At 44.5% G+C, this 13,796-nt stretch overlaps 1 protein-coding gene across 3 annotated transcripts in view; it reads left to right on the forward strand.

Annotated features, from left to right (window-relative positions):
- Window positions 1-13,796, forward strand: part of CLUL1 (clusterin like 1) — a 220,371-nt gene that overhangs the window by 114,100 nt on the left and 92,475 nt on the right. For all 3 annotated transcript variants that reach the window (XM_078685688.1, XM_078685689.1, XM_078685686.1), the window contains 2 exons: window positions 5,995-6,427; window positions 11,928-12,059. In XM_078685688.1, the coding sequence (XP_078541814.1) occupies window positions 5,995-6,427; window positions 11,928-12,059 (565 nt within the window). The remainder of the gene's footprint in view (window positions 1-5,994; window positions 6,428-11,927; window positions 12,060-13,796) is intronic.

The following is a 13,796-nucleotide window of genomic DNA, read 5'->3' on the forward strand; positions in this document are numbered from 1 at the left end:
GGATTCTTTTTACAGTGGAATTCTCCTTCTTTTTTTGTGATCCAATTGTGGGCTAGTGCTTCTTCCACCATTGTGTTTATTTTAACTTGGATTCTTTTGCGTGGATCTTGTAAGAGTCTCACGCTCTCTTTCTCGTATTGTTGCCTGGTTTGTATCACCGTCGCACCCCCCTTATCTGCTGGTTTTATTACTAAGTCGGTATTGCTACTTAGTTCCAGTAACGCTTTTCGTTCCTCGCAGGAGATATTTTGGAATATCCTTTTGTTCCAAGGGTCCAGATCGTTCAGATCTTTCATGACAGCTTTCTCGAAGGTAAGGAGTTCGATCGGTAAGGTGTTATCCGATGGTGTAAAGTTCGACTTGGGTCTCAATCCAGTGTCGCCCTCTTGTGTCTCCTTTTCTTTGTCTTGGAAGAAGATTTGGATTTTCAAGCGTCTTATAAATTCCTGTACTTCTTTGCAGAGAAGAAATTTGTCCATATTCGCTGTGGGTACATACCTAAGCCTTTTTCCAGTACTTTTTTCTGTGCCTCCGATAGATTGAACTCGGTCAGGTTCACTATTAGGCTTATTTCTGGCTCTTCGATGCCCCTGTCATGCTTCTTGTTGTCATTCGGATTGGTTCTTCTTCTCCCGTTGTCCAATGCACGGTTGTGCCTCTCCGATTGCGTCCTTTGTTCCTCCCCTGGCGCGCCCCTAAAAAAGGGGTTTGATCATAATAGCTGTAATCTGGTTGTTGGTATGCCCATGGGGGGTAGGGTCCTTGTGGGTGTTGGAATGAGCATTCGGAGGGTCATCTATACCTCATTTATTTAAGAATACGATGAACAATCAATCAAGGTTCTTATTGGTCATATATGACTAGGAGAGATTGGAACTTTACAATTGTATGGATACTATGCCACAGTGTGACCCACGCAAATAGGCAGGTCTCGATTAACATGTAAATACCTTCTTCTCTATGTGCTCTTGACAAATGTTGTATTCTTTTTTTTTTCCTTTCTCCTTACAGGGACCATAATAGGTCAACCTTTTTCACGCTTCTCCGCGGGCCCACTCAAGCCCAGAAGCAGTTCTTGGTAGCTTATTTTTGCTACCAAGTCTAGGACTTTAGGCATACTACATTTATCTATAATTGAGTATTGTCAGTAGGGACCACGAGAGGTCCTGAAGAGTAAGCAGTAGGGGTCTGCTTATGAAACATGTCATGTCGACCCAGTAGATAATGTATTTCGCTCTACTACACCCCCCCTTTTTATTGTTCCCAGCCAGGGAAGTTAATAAATCATTTTGTCTACTAGCCAGGGAACTTTTAATTTTTTCATTAGCACATCTACACTGAGCTAGGTCCCTACCACCCATTCACTTATCACTGTCCTCACATCACACATAGCCTATCGTCATTATATCAAGTGCTCCCACGTAGCTCGTAGGTCGCAGCACGCCCCGCCCCGTAGAGGGACGGGAAGACCCCTATGATGAAGCATGACACTATGGGAAAACGCAAAACGGAGCCTTACTCACCATTTGTAGACACTAGGTCTTCACAGTCAATAACAACGACAAAAATAATCACTCCCCACATTGATAGAATCTCATTGTTATGTACAGCTTCTAGGAGGGTGATTCTATCACCTTTGCCTCTACACTTCCTCGTTTGATTTTTGTCCGAACCTGGAAGCTAGCCATGAAGAAATGAAAAGATGGTACAACCAGAATACCACTCTGGTCGAATTTCAACCTGGGCAGAAAGTGTGGGTGATGGCGCCAGTGGAGCCTTGTGCGCTCCAAGACAAGGGGACTGGGCCATATGAGGTGGTAGAGCGCAAGAGCGAAGTAACCTACCTGGTTAACTTGAAGACTCCCAGCCAACCCCTGAGAGTCTTGCATGTGAACCGCCTCAAACCACACTTTGAGAGGTCTGAAGTGACAATGCTCATGGCTACAGATGCTGGAGGGGAAGAGGATAGTGATCCTCTCCCTGATCTCATTGCAGCTAAGGAGCAAGACGGGTCAGTGGATGGTGTGGTCCTCTCACCCACCTTGACCCCAGAACAGCAGAGGGACTGTCGCCAGGTGTTGAGTTAGTTTTCCTCCCTGTTCTCCCTGACCCCAGGTGTCACCTATTGGTGCGTCCATGATGTGGACACTGGAGATAGTCTGCCTGTGAAACAGAAATTTTACAATTTAGCTGACAAGGTCAGGGACAGCATCAAGGAAGAGGTTTCTAAGATGTTGGCGCTAGGGGTAATTGAGCCCTCCAGCAGCCCCTGGGCTAGCCCAGTGGTCCTAGTCCCAAAAGCTGCTGCGCCTGGTGCCACTCCAGAACTCAGGTTTTGTGTGGACTACCGTGGGCTCAATGCGGTCACCAAGACTGACGCACACCCCATCCCCAGAGCTGATGAGCTTGTGGATCCGTTGGGAGCTGCCCGGTACCTCAGTACATTTGATTTAACTTCTGGGTACTGAGAGATTGCCTTAACTGATGGGGCCAAAGAGAGGTCTGCATTCTCAACGCCAGAGGGGCACTTCCAGTCCCGAGTCATGCCCTTTGGGTTGAAGAATGCCCCTGCCACCTTCCAGAGACTGGTTAACCAGGTACTGACCGGGCTGGATGAATACCTGGATGACATTGCTGTGTTCAGCTCCACGTGGGAGGAACATTTGCAACACCTCTGTGAAGTGTTGAAGGCTCTGCAAAGGGCAGGCCTCACTATCAAGGCGAGCAAGTGCCAGATAGGGCATGGATCTGTGGTGTACTTGGGACACCAGGTAGGGAGCGGCCAGGTTGCGTCTCTACAGGCAAATATTGATACCATTCTGGCTTGGGAGCCCCCAAGACCCAGACAGAGGTGAGAGCCTTTTTTAGGTCTCACCAGGTATTACAGACGGTTTGTCAAGGGATATCGCACCATCGTTGCCCCCTTGACAGAGCTGACTTCCAAGAAGCAGCCCAGAAAAGTGAATTAGACCGAAGCCTGCCAGACTCCTTTTGATGCCCTGAAGACTGCCATATGCACAGCACTGGTGCTCAAGGCACCTGACTTCTCCAGTGAGTTCATAGTGCAGACAGACGTTTCAGAGCATGGTGTGGGAGCAGTACTCTCACAGATCACTGAGGAGGGCTGGGATCAACCTGTAGCTTTCATTACTAGGAGGCTACTCCCCAGGGAACAGAGGTGGAGTGCAATTGAAAGGAAAGCTTTTGCTGTGGTCTGGGCTCTGAAGAAGCTGAGGCCCTACCTGTTTGGGACTCACTTCCGTGTTCAGACAGACCGCAGGCCCCTCAGATGGTTAATGCAGATGAGGGGTGAGAACCCAAAACTGTTGAGGGGGTCCATCTCCCTATAGGGAATTAACTTCACGGTGGAACACCGCCCTGGCACAGAACACGCCAATGCTGATGGTCTGTCCAGGTTTTTCCGCCTTAGTGAAGAGAACTCCCAAGAGGGTGGGCAGTTCTCCCCACTTTGAGCTGAAGGGGACACGTGTTAGACCTGGCATCCTTGGCGTGGTTTCCCCCTATCTTTTTGCCTCTACCTCCTGTATTTTTGATGCTGTGCTGGATTTCATTTTTGCTGGTTTAGATGCTTTGGACACTCTGCCACTGCTGATCAGTGTCAGAGTGTAAGTGCTCCCTGTGTAAACTGTTATTGTGATTGGATATACATGATTGGCATATTTGTATCACCAAGAAGTCCCTAGTAAAGTGCACTGGGTGTGCCAGGGCTGGTGATGACAAATGCTACTAGTGGGCCTGCAGCACTGATTGTGCCACCCACATGAGTAGCCCTACAATGGTGTCTCAGGCCTGCTACCACAGTGCCTTTGTGCAGTCTGTAAACTGCCATGTCCTCCTGGTCAGTGTTCCCACTGACCAGGCCTAACCCTTCCCTTTCTGTGCACATTGGTCACCCCTATGGAAAGCCCAAGGTACCCCCTTGGGCAGGGTGCAGTGTATGTGAAAGGTAGAGCATGTACTTGTGCAGGTGACATGCTCTGGTAGTGAATTACAGCCATTTTCGTTTTTCACTGCTGCAAGGCTATCTTGCTCCATAGGCTATCATGGGGGATGCTGGCTGCAGTGGCTACCAGCATATCTTCCCATAGGAGCAAGATAGGACATAAAAGTCTAGTATCCTTGAACTCAGAATTTAATAACACATCTTTTAGGAAAGGTTATTTTTAAATCCTGTGTTGGAGAACAGCACTTTTAGAAAGTTGCTGTTCTCTTGTCTGACCTTTCTGTGTGCTTTGGCCTCTTTGTGAATTGACTGTCTGGTTTGAGAGTGACAGGGGCTGGGGATTCCCCAGGAGGCTGGCTGAGTCAGCTCTAGGCTGAAAGACTGCATTTGTAACTTGAGTGGTGGGAGGAGATAGCACCTGGGCCTGAATTGGGCTGTGCCTGCCTTCCACAATGCTGGCTCCACCTCCTGCTGGGTGGCTGACGACCCTGCCCCTCACTCTGAAAGGAAAGGAGAAGCCAGGAAAACAAAGTGCTCAAGAAACACCCAGAACTGGTTCAGACCGGGCTCAGGTCCTACTTGCACAAAGAGAACAAAGACTTTTAGGGGTATAAGTACAGAACCCCTGACAACAGAAAATTAGATCATCCTGGAATCAAGAAGGAACCTCTGCCAAGTAGAAAGCGGAAACTGAGGAAGGAAGACTGTTCTGATGTTGCTCTGCTGGACTGACCTGCTGTTGCTTTGCTGGCAAGGAGAGGGGAAGGACTTTGCTTTTGGTGCTGTGTCCCCTTGCTTGAAGGAATCTCTAAGGGCCTGAGAAGAGCTGGCTCCCTGTTAAGAAGTCCCAGGAACAAAAGGACTTCACCCCCAGCGACCCTGAACTCTACTGAGAGAGTTCTGTCCTTCCTAGAGTGCTTGGGCCAGTTGTGGTGCCTCTGGAAGTTGTACCTGTGTTGGGAAGCTGGAAACCACGCTTTTAAAGACTTTCTGCAAGTTTTGTCGCATCGCTAGCTTGCAGAGCGCATCCCGACAGTGCGAGGAAATTCCCGCCGCTACGAAGGCCGAGATCGTCGCAGCGCCGTCGCATCCTTCATTTGCGGGACGCACCAGACCGGTGCGGGAAGACTACCATCGCTGCGAGTGTCGTCGCAGAGCCTGTCGTCGCTGGGTGAGATCGCTGCACCGCTTGCTTGCGGACCGCATCACGTCGCTGCGAGTGTCATCGCAGAAGTCATCGCATCGAGGAGCTGCGAGAGAGAGCTCACCGCTGGTCCACGCATCGTCACCCCGGAAATCGTCGCAACTCCAAAGATCATCGCATCGTGCCTTTGCGAGAGAAAACTTCCTACGGAACCTATGGACCGAAATCCATACAAGTCCGCCTTTCTCCCCATACAGACCGGATTTGTCGCAACACGCCCGCTGCTGCAACGGGGTTGTCGCATCGCCTCCCCAGGGTCTCAGGAGCAACGAATCGCTTGTTTTCCACCGCACCAGTTTCTGCTTTGGAACTTTGTCGCATTTAAAAGGTACTGTTGGCTAAACGTGACGCAACTGTGAACTTTTCACGCAACTGTGGATTATTTTATCGCTACCTTAAGAACTCTTTAGCAAACCATATTCTTGAACTGTGTATGTTAGATTTTTGTCGTTTTGGTCTTGTGTAGTTTAGATTAAATACCTTTATTTTTCTACACTGTTGTGGAGTTAGTTTGTGGTGTTTTCACTGTGTTACTGTGAGTGTTGGTACAAATACTTTAGACATTGCTTTTGTTCCAGGCTACCAAGGGGGTGAGCAGAGGTTATCTAAAGAGTGTTTCCTCCTTACCCTGACTTGAAGCAAGGGCCCCTATTTGGACAGTGGTACCTACCTCTGCCAACTAGAGACCCCCAGTTCTAACAGGAAGACATTTAAAACCTTAAATGTTTCAAAGGCATAACATTGAAAATAACATTAAACTGAATAATTATGAATTTTGGGAAAGTTAGGGGGCATTCATTGACACTCTGCTTTTTTCGTCAAACAGGTTGAAGAGTTTTTCAGAGGACTTTCTCTTTTATCATCTGATGATGATGAAGAACAAGATGGATGGTCCAAGGAGAAGTCCGAGGAGGAGGATGCTCAGCTGATGCAGATGGAGACCTGGTTTGGTCAACTGACCTCTGACATCAGAGCTACGTTTGATCAAAGCATTGCTTTATTCAAAGAGATGCAGACAGATTTCGATCAGCCATTCCAGAGGTTCTTCATGTCTGACTCACCAGACATCAAGGCGATGGCTGTGACCACTGAGCGTGCGGTCAGCGCAGATGACCCCTTTCAAGGCTGGAACATACCTGGCTTCTTCCAGACAGTGCTCGATTTCGGCTCTGACATTTGTGAGCGATTCAAGGTCGGCTGGGAAACCGTAGTGCATAAATTTGAAACTGCAACCAAAGATCTGCTTGAAGAAGTCACAGGCAAGTTTTTTTAATTTCAAATAATTTTTATTTTCATATGAAACATAACAACAAGTGACAACAGAATGTCACAGGCAAGGTTTAACAGCTTACGCTTTTTTCACGACATCTGTTACTGTAACAAAATTGCTTATGAATGAAAGAATTAAGTTACCTACTGAAAGGCAATTGGCGCTATTGCATCCCAGCCCGAAATTCTATCAATCATCTGGAAAGCTAGTAAGATAGGTTAGCATGTTGAGCATGTGGCTGTGATCTATTGCATTTTTTTCTAATGTATCTGCCTTCCGCAGGTTTGAATACTAGCATTAAACTCCATGCCACGTCAGTCTTTCATCCTTCTAAGGTTGATAAACACGAGTGGCAGTTTCAATTGTTCAATGTAAAGCCCTCTGAGAAGTGCTACAAAAATCTGTGAATATTATTACCTACTTGCTGTCTTCACTTGTTTTATGTAAACAGCAGCCACGAAGGAAGTAATAAACTACACCTTTCAAGATGCTAGGGAAATGTTAACCAATAGAGAAGCATCTGTACTCCACCGATCAGTACTCACCATCACTAGCAGTGGCTTTGACTGCGACCAATGTATCCTCTATTCTGAAGATGGAGGCAATCATGCATGATGAAACAAAACAACAATGCACGTAACAAATAGCTCTAGAGGAAAGAAAAAAACTTCGTGCAGAAGTTGGACAAAACAGCTAACAGGCACTGGAAAAATGGGAGGGTGAGGAAGTTGATGTGGACCAATTTTGTAGGTTTCAGCTGCTATTCCATGGCTATTTGAATGAAGAAACTGTTGCCAGGCTTGATGTAGACTTCCTTCGGACGTTGGGGTTGGTCTAGACATTTGAGAGTGAAAAATAATGCACAGCTCTGGTTAATAACCTACAAGAGCCACTTCTTGTACTGAGAGATGAATGGGTAAAAGACATAAGAATAACAGAGGATGAAGGCTGGACAGAAGCGTACCAGTACCCACGAGTGGTGGCTGTAAAAGCATGCTTTAGAATGAAACAACTAAAAATGCTCCATCGGGCTTGCTGTAACAATTGAGAAATTTGGACTAATCCCAGACAGAAATTTCCTGAGAAGGTGCAGAGGAACCAATTGACATACATGGTGGGATTGGACAAAATACAACCATTCCCAGGGAGGTGTCAAGCCCAAATTCGAGAGTGTTTGGAATCACTTTTGATATGCCAAAAGAGACCGTACTATTGGGGACATGGAAAGATGTAACACTCGCCCGACAACCCCATACATTGTGCAATGTAGCACGAATGATGGCAGAGAGGAATGTGGCAAGGGATATGGGGAAGCGATGAACTGCCCAACGTGGATGAGTGGGCAAAAAAGTCTAGATTGGTGTGTGAGTGCTGGAAGAAGGGGATAGGAAAACAGGGCAGCCCAACCCAGCTTGATAAGATATGGGGCCCTGGAAAGAACTTAGGGGCATATTAGCAAGAACCTCGTTAAAATTATCGCTGTTTTAGCGGCAAGAAACGGCTGCTAAACTGGGATAATGGGCTTGCTAATATGCGTTACAGAATTTCAATAGAAGCCCAGGAAATCTAACCTGGGCTTCTATTGGAATTCTCCAGGGCATATTATCAAGCCCATTATCGCTGTTTTAGCGGCAGTTTCCTGCCGCTAAAACGGCGATAATTTTAACGAGGTTCTTGCTAATATGCTCCATAGAGATCCTGGGCAATAAGGAGAAAGGTATTAAAGCAGGAGATGAGTATACATGTCATTGTTATGTTATCCCAAAATGTTAGCATCAAATATGTAACGGGAGAACAGATTCAGAGACTCCATGAACTGAATCCATCCAGCGGATTCAACGGTGGACTATGCTTTGCAGCAAATTGATTTAAAATGTACTGTGCACCTTGTTAAAAATTCAACGAAGTGTTGTTTAAAAACAAAAGAAAAATAATAGACAGCTTTCAGGGTGGGATAATATGTAAAATATTAACAACACTGAGGCGGAAGGATATTCATTTATGTGTCTTAAATATAACCAGGGCCTTCCAACATACGTTAGTTATAAAAATCTGCATTTTATGGCAAGAACAGATGCTCCTATCATGTTTAAAGCATATTGGCAATAGTCGTAGATGCATGTGGTACCAACATGAAATAAAATGTACAGAAATGTGCATCATTTGACCTGCCTCTGGATCAGAGAATGTCCTTAAGCAGGCTCCTTCCCAAATTTTCTAGAAAGTTATAAGATTCTCAAATTTTTGTTCATTCACTTTATGGCATTTACCCCCACTATAGTTTGGCACGGTAGGAAAACATAGATATTTTACAGTCAATAAATTAATTTTAGTTCTTCCTCGCAGAGAACATAATATGGACTAAGGGGCACATTCATCAAGGTAAATTGCATTCGCAAACGGTGAGAATCGCAAAATTCTGCCGTTTGCGAATGCAATTTCCTTTTTTGGGATGCCTCATGTTTTTTTATTTTTTCGCAATTTAAGGAATCGCAATTATGTTGCGATTTCTTAAATTGCGATTGCATTTAAGAAATCGCAATTTGAGATTTCTTAAATGCAATGCATCACACTTTTGAAATTGCGAATTCGCAAATAGGGAGAGGTAAATTACCATGAAGTTCACCTTCATGGTAATTTGCGAAAACTTTGAATAATGCACAAAAGTGCATTTTTCAAAGTTTCATTTTACACACACACATGCCCTTGGGGCATGTGTGTGTGAAAAATGTTCTTAAAGATAAATTTCAGGGGTGCAGGGGGGGTCCTTTGGACCCCCCCCCCTCTGCACCCTTGAAATAGCATTCTCATTTTGCAATTCCTTAATTGCGAATCGCAAAATGAAAATGGCATCCCATTCATTCCTATGGGCCTCTAGGCCCATAGGAATCAATGGGAAGGGATTCCTTAATTGCGATTCGCAAATTGTGAATCGCAATTAAGGAAATTTAAGAAATCGCAAAAAAAATTGCGATTTCTTGATGCATAGCCGTTTGCGATTTCTTAATTGCGATTCCTTAATTTTCGCAATTAAGAAATCGCAAACGGCAACAATGATGCATGTGGCCGTAAGAGTCTTAACCATGGACGTCAGTTCATCAAAACGCCAGGTGTAGCGGAATTTACTTTACACACCCCTTGAGCTTATTAATATCAAAGGAAGTGACATCACATGACCTTTAACCTCAAATCTTCCCAGGAAGTGATGTGCCCTGCCCTTAACCCGGATGACATCATAATAATTGACATCACTGAAGTTACATTATGTGTGATTAACATAAAACTACAACACAAATTTCTCTTTTGGATTCACATATAATAGGGTTCTGCCATAACCACTGACAGTGATGGGGTGTATGTAATACAATACTTGCCCTAAATTGTACTGAGCAGAGCGAATTAACCAGAGCTCTTTCGAATGGGTTTGGGGAGGTGGGGGGGGGGGAATTCTCTGCAGAAGACAATTTGGGAAAACAATGGTCAAATAGTCCATTTTAAAGCAAACGTTTCATATAAACCTTCTAAAAAGCCATGGGCTATGAAAGGGCACTCGTTAAATAATACACAAGTCCTTTCATGATGTCCCAAGCCAATGAAACCTGACACACCACAGGAGTTTACCCCTTTTTTCAAAATTTTCTATGGGTACCCCCATATACAAAAAATAACCTCTACTATGCCAGGTCCCTGTCTGATAATAATAGTCTCTGGTATGCCCGTACGGATACTGTGCAAGAGCATTATGCAGACTCACAAGCATATCACATTCTAATTGATGCTAATTTACATCCATTAACTCATATTCATTATCACCTACTCACTCCTACTTAACCATTCTCACTCACTTGGACTCATTTATTCTCATTCTCTTGCACTCACTCACACATTGTCACTCATTCCTAAACGGATTTACTCACAGCTACTCAAACTGACTTGCACTGCACTCACTCATATCTTCACTCCATCATTCTCACTCATACTTGCTTACTGACATGTATTCTCATTTATTTCCAGTCCTATCACTGGCTGACACTTTCACTCACAAAATGTTCACATACACACACGCTTGCACATAAACACTCCCTCCCCCACACACACTCTCACCAACAAGCATGCACACAACAAACATTCAAAAACTTTTTAACATACTTGATACTCCAGTTTTTATTACATTAATGGTGAATAATGTACAATTATACACCCTACTTAATAATAAAATTCTGAAACCAAGAAGGACAAAGCCACCTTTGTCTTCTTGGCACTGGTTTTGCCACCTCTGAGGCCAGGGGTCGCAACGGCAGTGTCAGGGGTCACTATGAGCAAGTCAGGGGATGCAGCTGCAACCCCTGGCAACAACTAAAGGACGTCCATGGTCTTAACATCAGAACGCTGTTTAATATTGATTAGGTATAGAGATATAATTTAGTTTTCCTACCTATGTGGATTGGCTGCAACACATGGCGACTTGCAATCATCGTGTTGAAACATGCACTCTGCTCCAACCCCCTACATCCAGGGATATTTAGGGCTCTATCGGACCTTACCTACTCCACATTGCACCTAAGAGTGCTGCCACTACCTCTGTACCAGAGGTTGTATGACCATGTGTGCCTTGCTGCTGTATATTTCCTTCTAATTTTTTGACACAGTGTGCCTTTTTTGGCTCTACATCTCTGCTCTCCAGATGTCCTGACCATAGCTGGTGCCTACCAGCATTTGTGCTATTCTCACTCTATGCGGCTCTAAACGCATGATCCTGGGGTTGTGTTATGATACTTGCTTTCTTTAGCACTTTTATATATGTCTTCCCTCATGCGTGACTGCTTCTACTGTTTACATACGATGACTATTCTGTACTGATGATTTGGCCTTCCGGTTCCTGCTTGTGTCTTCATCAATCACCCTTTCTGGATTGACCTTTCTCCTAATGATTAGTGATTGAGAGATGGAACATTCTTGTATAATGCCAAAACCATAGGCATCAACTTCTACTACCTCTTTTTTTATGTGACACACACTACAATACAGCCCCGATCACTAGTATTCGCATCGGAAAAGGCTTACAGGTGAGTGCAGAAAATAAGAGTTCAACAACAATCTTGAGATGTAACGATAATCCTGCCAAAATATAATATCCAGTGTACTGACTACTTCAAAATTGTGAAGGTTTGGATTGAAAGGTAAGTAAAAATGTACTAATCTTAACTTCACATGTAGGCACCTTAAAGATAACTCCATATCTCCACACCTTCAAGGTAAATCTGTCTTAAAGGTATATAGACATGAAGTACAATATAGCAAGTCTATACCTACCTACGTATCCTTACCTTCATGCTAATGTGGTAGTCGATTTTCAGCATACAATATTACTGATGGACAATATTGTATCAATTGGTATTGTTATGCGAAAAAAGATAGTTTTAAAAATCAAAAGTGCATAAATATCACAAGAAGGTGCATTTAATACAGCACACACATTTGTCTTACAGATTCTAGGGCAATCCTTACCAGAATTTTGTCTGGACATGACCCAGCTTTATGTACAGAGTTTCAAAAGAACACTTCGGGATGTCTGCAGTTCCAGGAGAGATGTCAACAATGTCAGAACATCATTTCGAAAGGTATATTGTGGAAATATTTATTTGGGAAGTTAATAATATGTTACAGCTATTGTTGATTGTGGGGGGTTTCAGGCTAATATTTAAGAGAAACCCCAAAAAATGATTTTATATGGGATAAAATACCCCCTGCCATACATTGTAAGGATATTGCAAGTCACTGAGGAGTTCCACGACCATATAGAGGAACTAGTCTATGTTCTTTTATATGGTTATGGAACTCAATGGTGACTTGCAATATCCTTATCATGTATGGCAGGGGATACTTTATCCCTTATAATGCATGGTCACACCATCACATTCTCCACAAACCACTTGAATCTTTGGTACGTAGCTCTTTCATATAAAAGAGAGAACATATTTGCAAAAAATGAAGAATAAAAGCTAAAATCTCTAGTGCAAAATCAAATACCTCAAAAAAGCTGTGAGACATTCTTGCAAAAAGATAATTGAGTCAGTTTAATACGTGTGTTGTTTAAAAAAGAAAAAATGTTCCTTGACCTGGTGTGCTTTTCACCTCAGCTGCTGGCTCTAGCAGCACGCATTGCGAAGTCAGAACTCAACTTTAATAAGTTATAACAGTTGAGTTCTGATACCATTTCTTTATAATCGGCAACTGGGTGCATCACAAGTCACAGGGTTATAAAGAAATTTGAGATGGACTTTTATTGCAGAAATTGCAGAATCCCATGTATCAGATTTGGTATAATATATGGCAAGTGGCGAAGATGAATAGCTTTGACCCGAAGTGTCAAAATCCTATCCTATAGGTATGTATGTATATGTGTATGTTTCTTGAGGCTGCTTTTAACTGACATGTAGAGCAGCCAGAAAATGCTTCATCTCCTAGCACATTGTGCCTGTCAAGTTAGACTGGAAAGAGAAAGCATGTCAGCATGTGGGAATTCTGAGCAGAACAAATTCGTATCTATAAGACAAAACATGAAATCCCCACACTCACAAAAGTGCAGTAATATGCCTTCGAGGAAAATGTAATGCATCACAGTAGAGAGAAACTGCATTACAGACTAATGTAAATCAGTGGTTCACTCTGAGGGCCTTCTTACGAGTGCGGCAGTCTTGGGATCGCCGTACTTACGGTGGTGGTCCGACCACTGCAGCCCGCCTGTTGTATTAGAATTGCGGTGGTCGGACCATCACCAGCCCGCTACGACACTGCCGGCACCGCCAAGATCCTGGATCCCGCAGAGCTGGCGAAGTGGGGAGGAATGGAGTGGGCATCCATATTACAACTTGCCCTTCCGCAAGCTTTTTCATGGTAAGATCCCGCTATGAAAAAGCTGGCGGAAGGGCAAGGAGGGGTACCCCAACAGGGCCCCTAAGCAAACTGCCCATGGGGTGGGTGCAGGTGGCACATGACATGCACACCCCACAGGTGCATGGTCTGCGTGCACAGTGTGGCATGCACGACAAGGTGAATGCCACACCGTGCACGGACGAGTAGTCGGCACTGTCACGGCAGCTGTATGCTGTGTTGGTTCTCCTATGAGCCTCACATACCGCTGTCACGAGACCACTACAGCACTGCCCGCCCAGGATTATCCTCATAATCCGGTGGGCAGTTTTACAAGGGCCTTGCCAGTCTTCCTAGGACGGCGGGGGTCCCAGCCAAAGACCACCAAAGTTGTTCAAACGAACAACACAGGATCAATGCTGTATCTTCAGTGTGAACTCTGATGATTAGAAGAGAGACACTACACCTTTCATGAGCAACTTCGC

Source organism: Lissotriton helveticus, chromosome 4_1 (genome assembly GCF_964261635.1).
Source record: "Lissotriton helveticus chromosome 4_1, aLisHel1.1, whole genome shotgun sequence".
Taxonomy (NCBI): domain Eukaryota; kingdom Metazoa; phylum Chordata; class Amphibia; order Caudata; family Salamandridae; genus Lissotriton; species Lissotriton helveticus.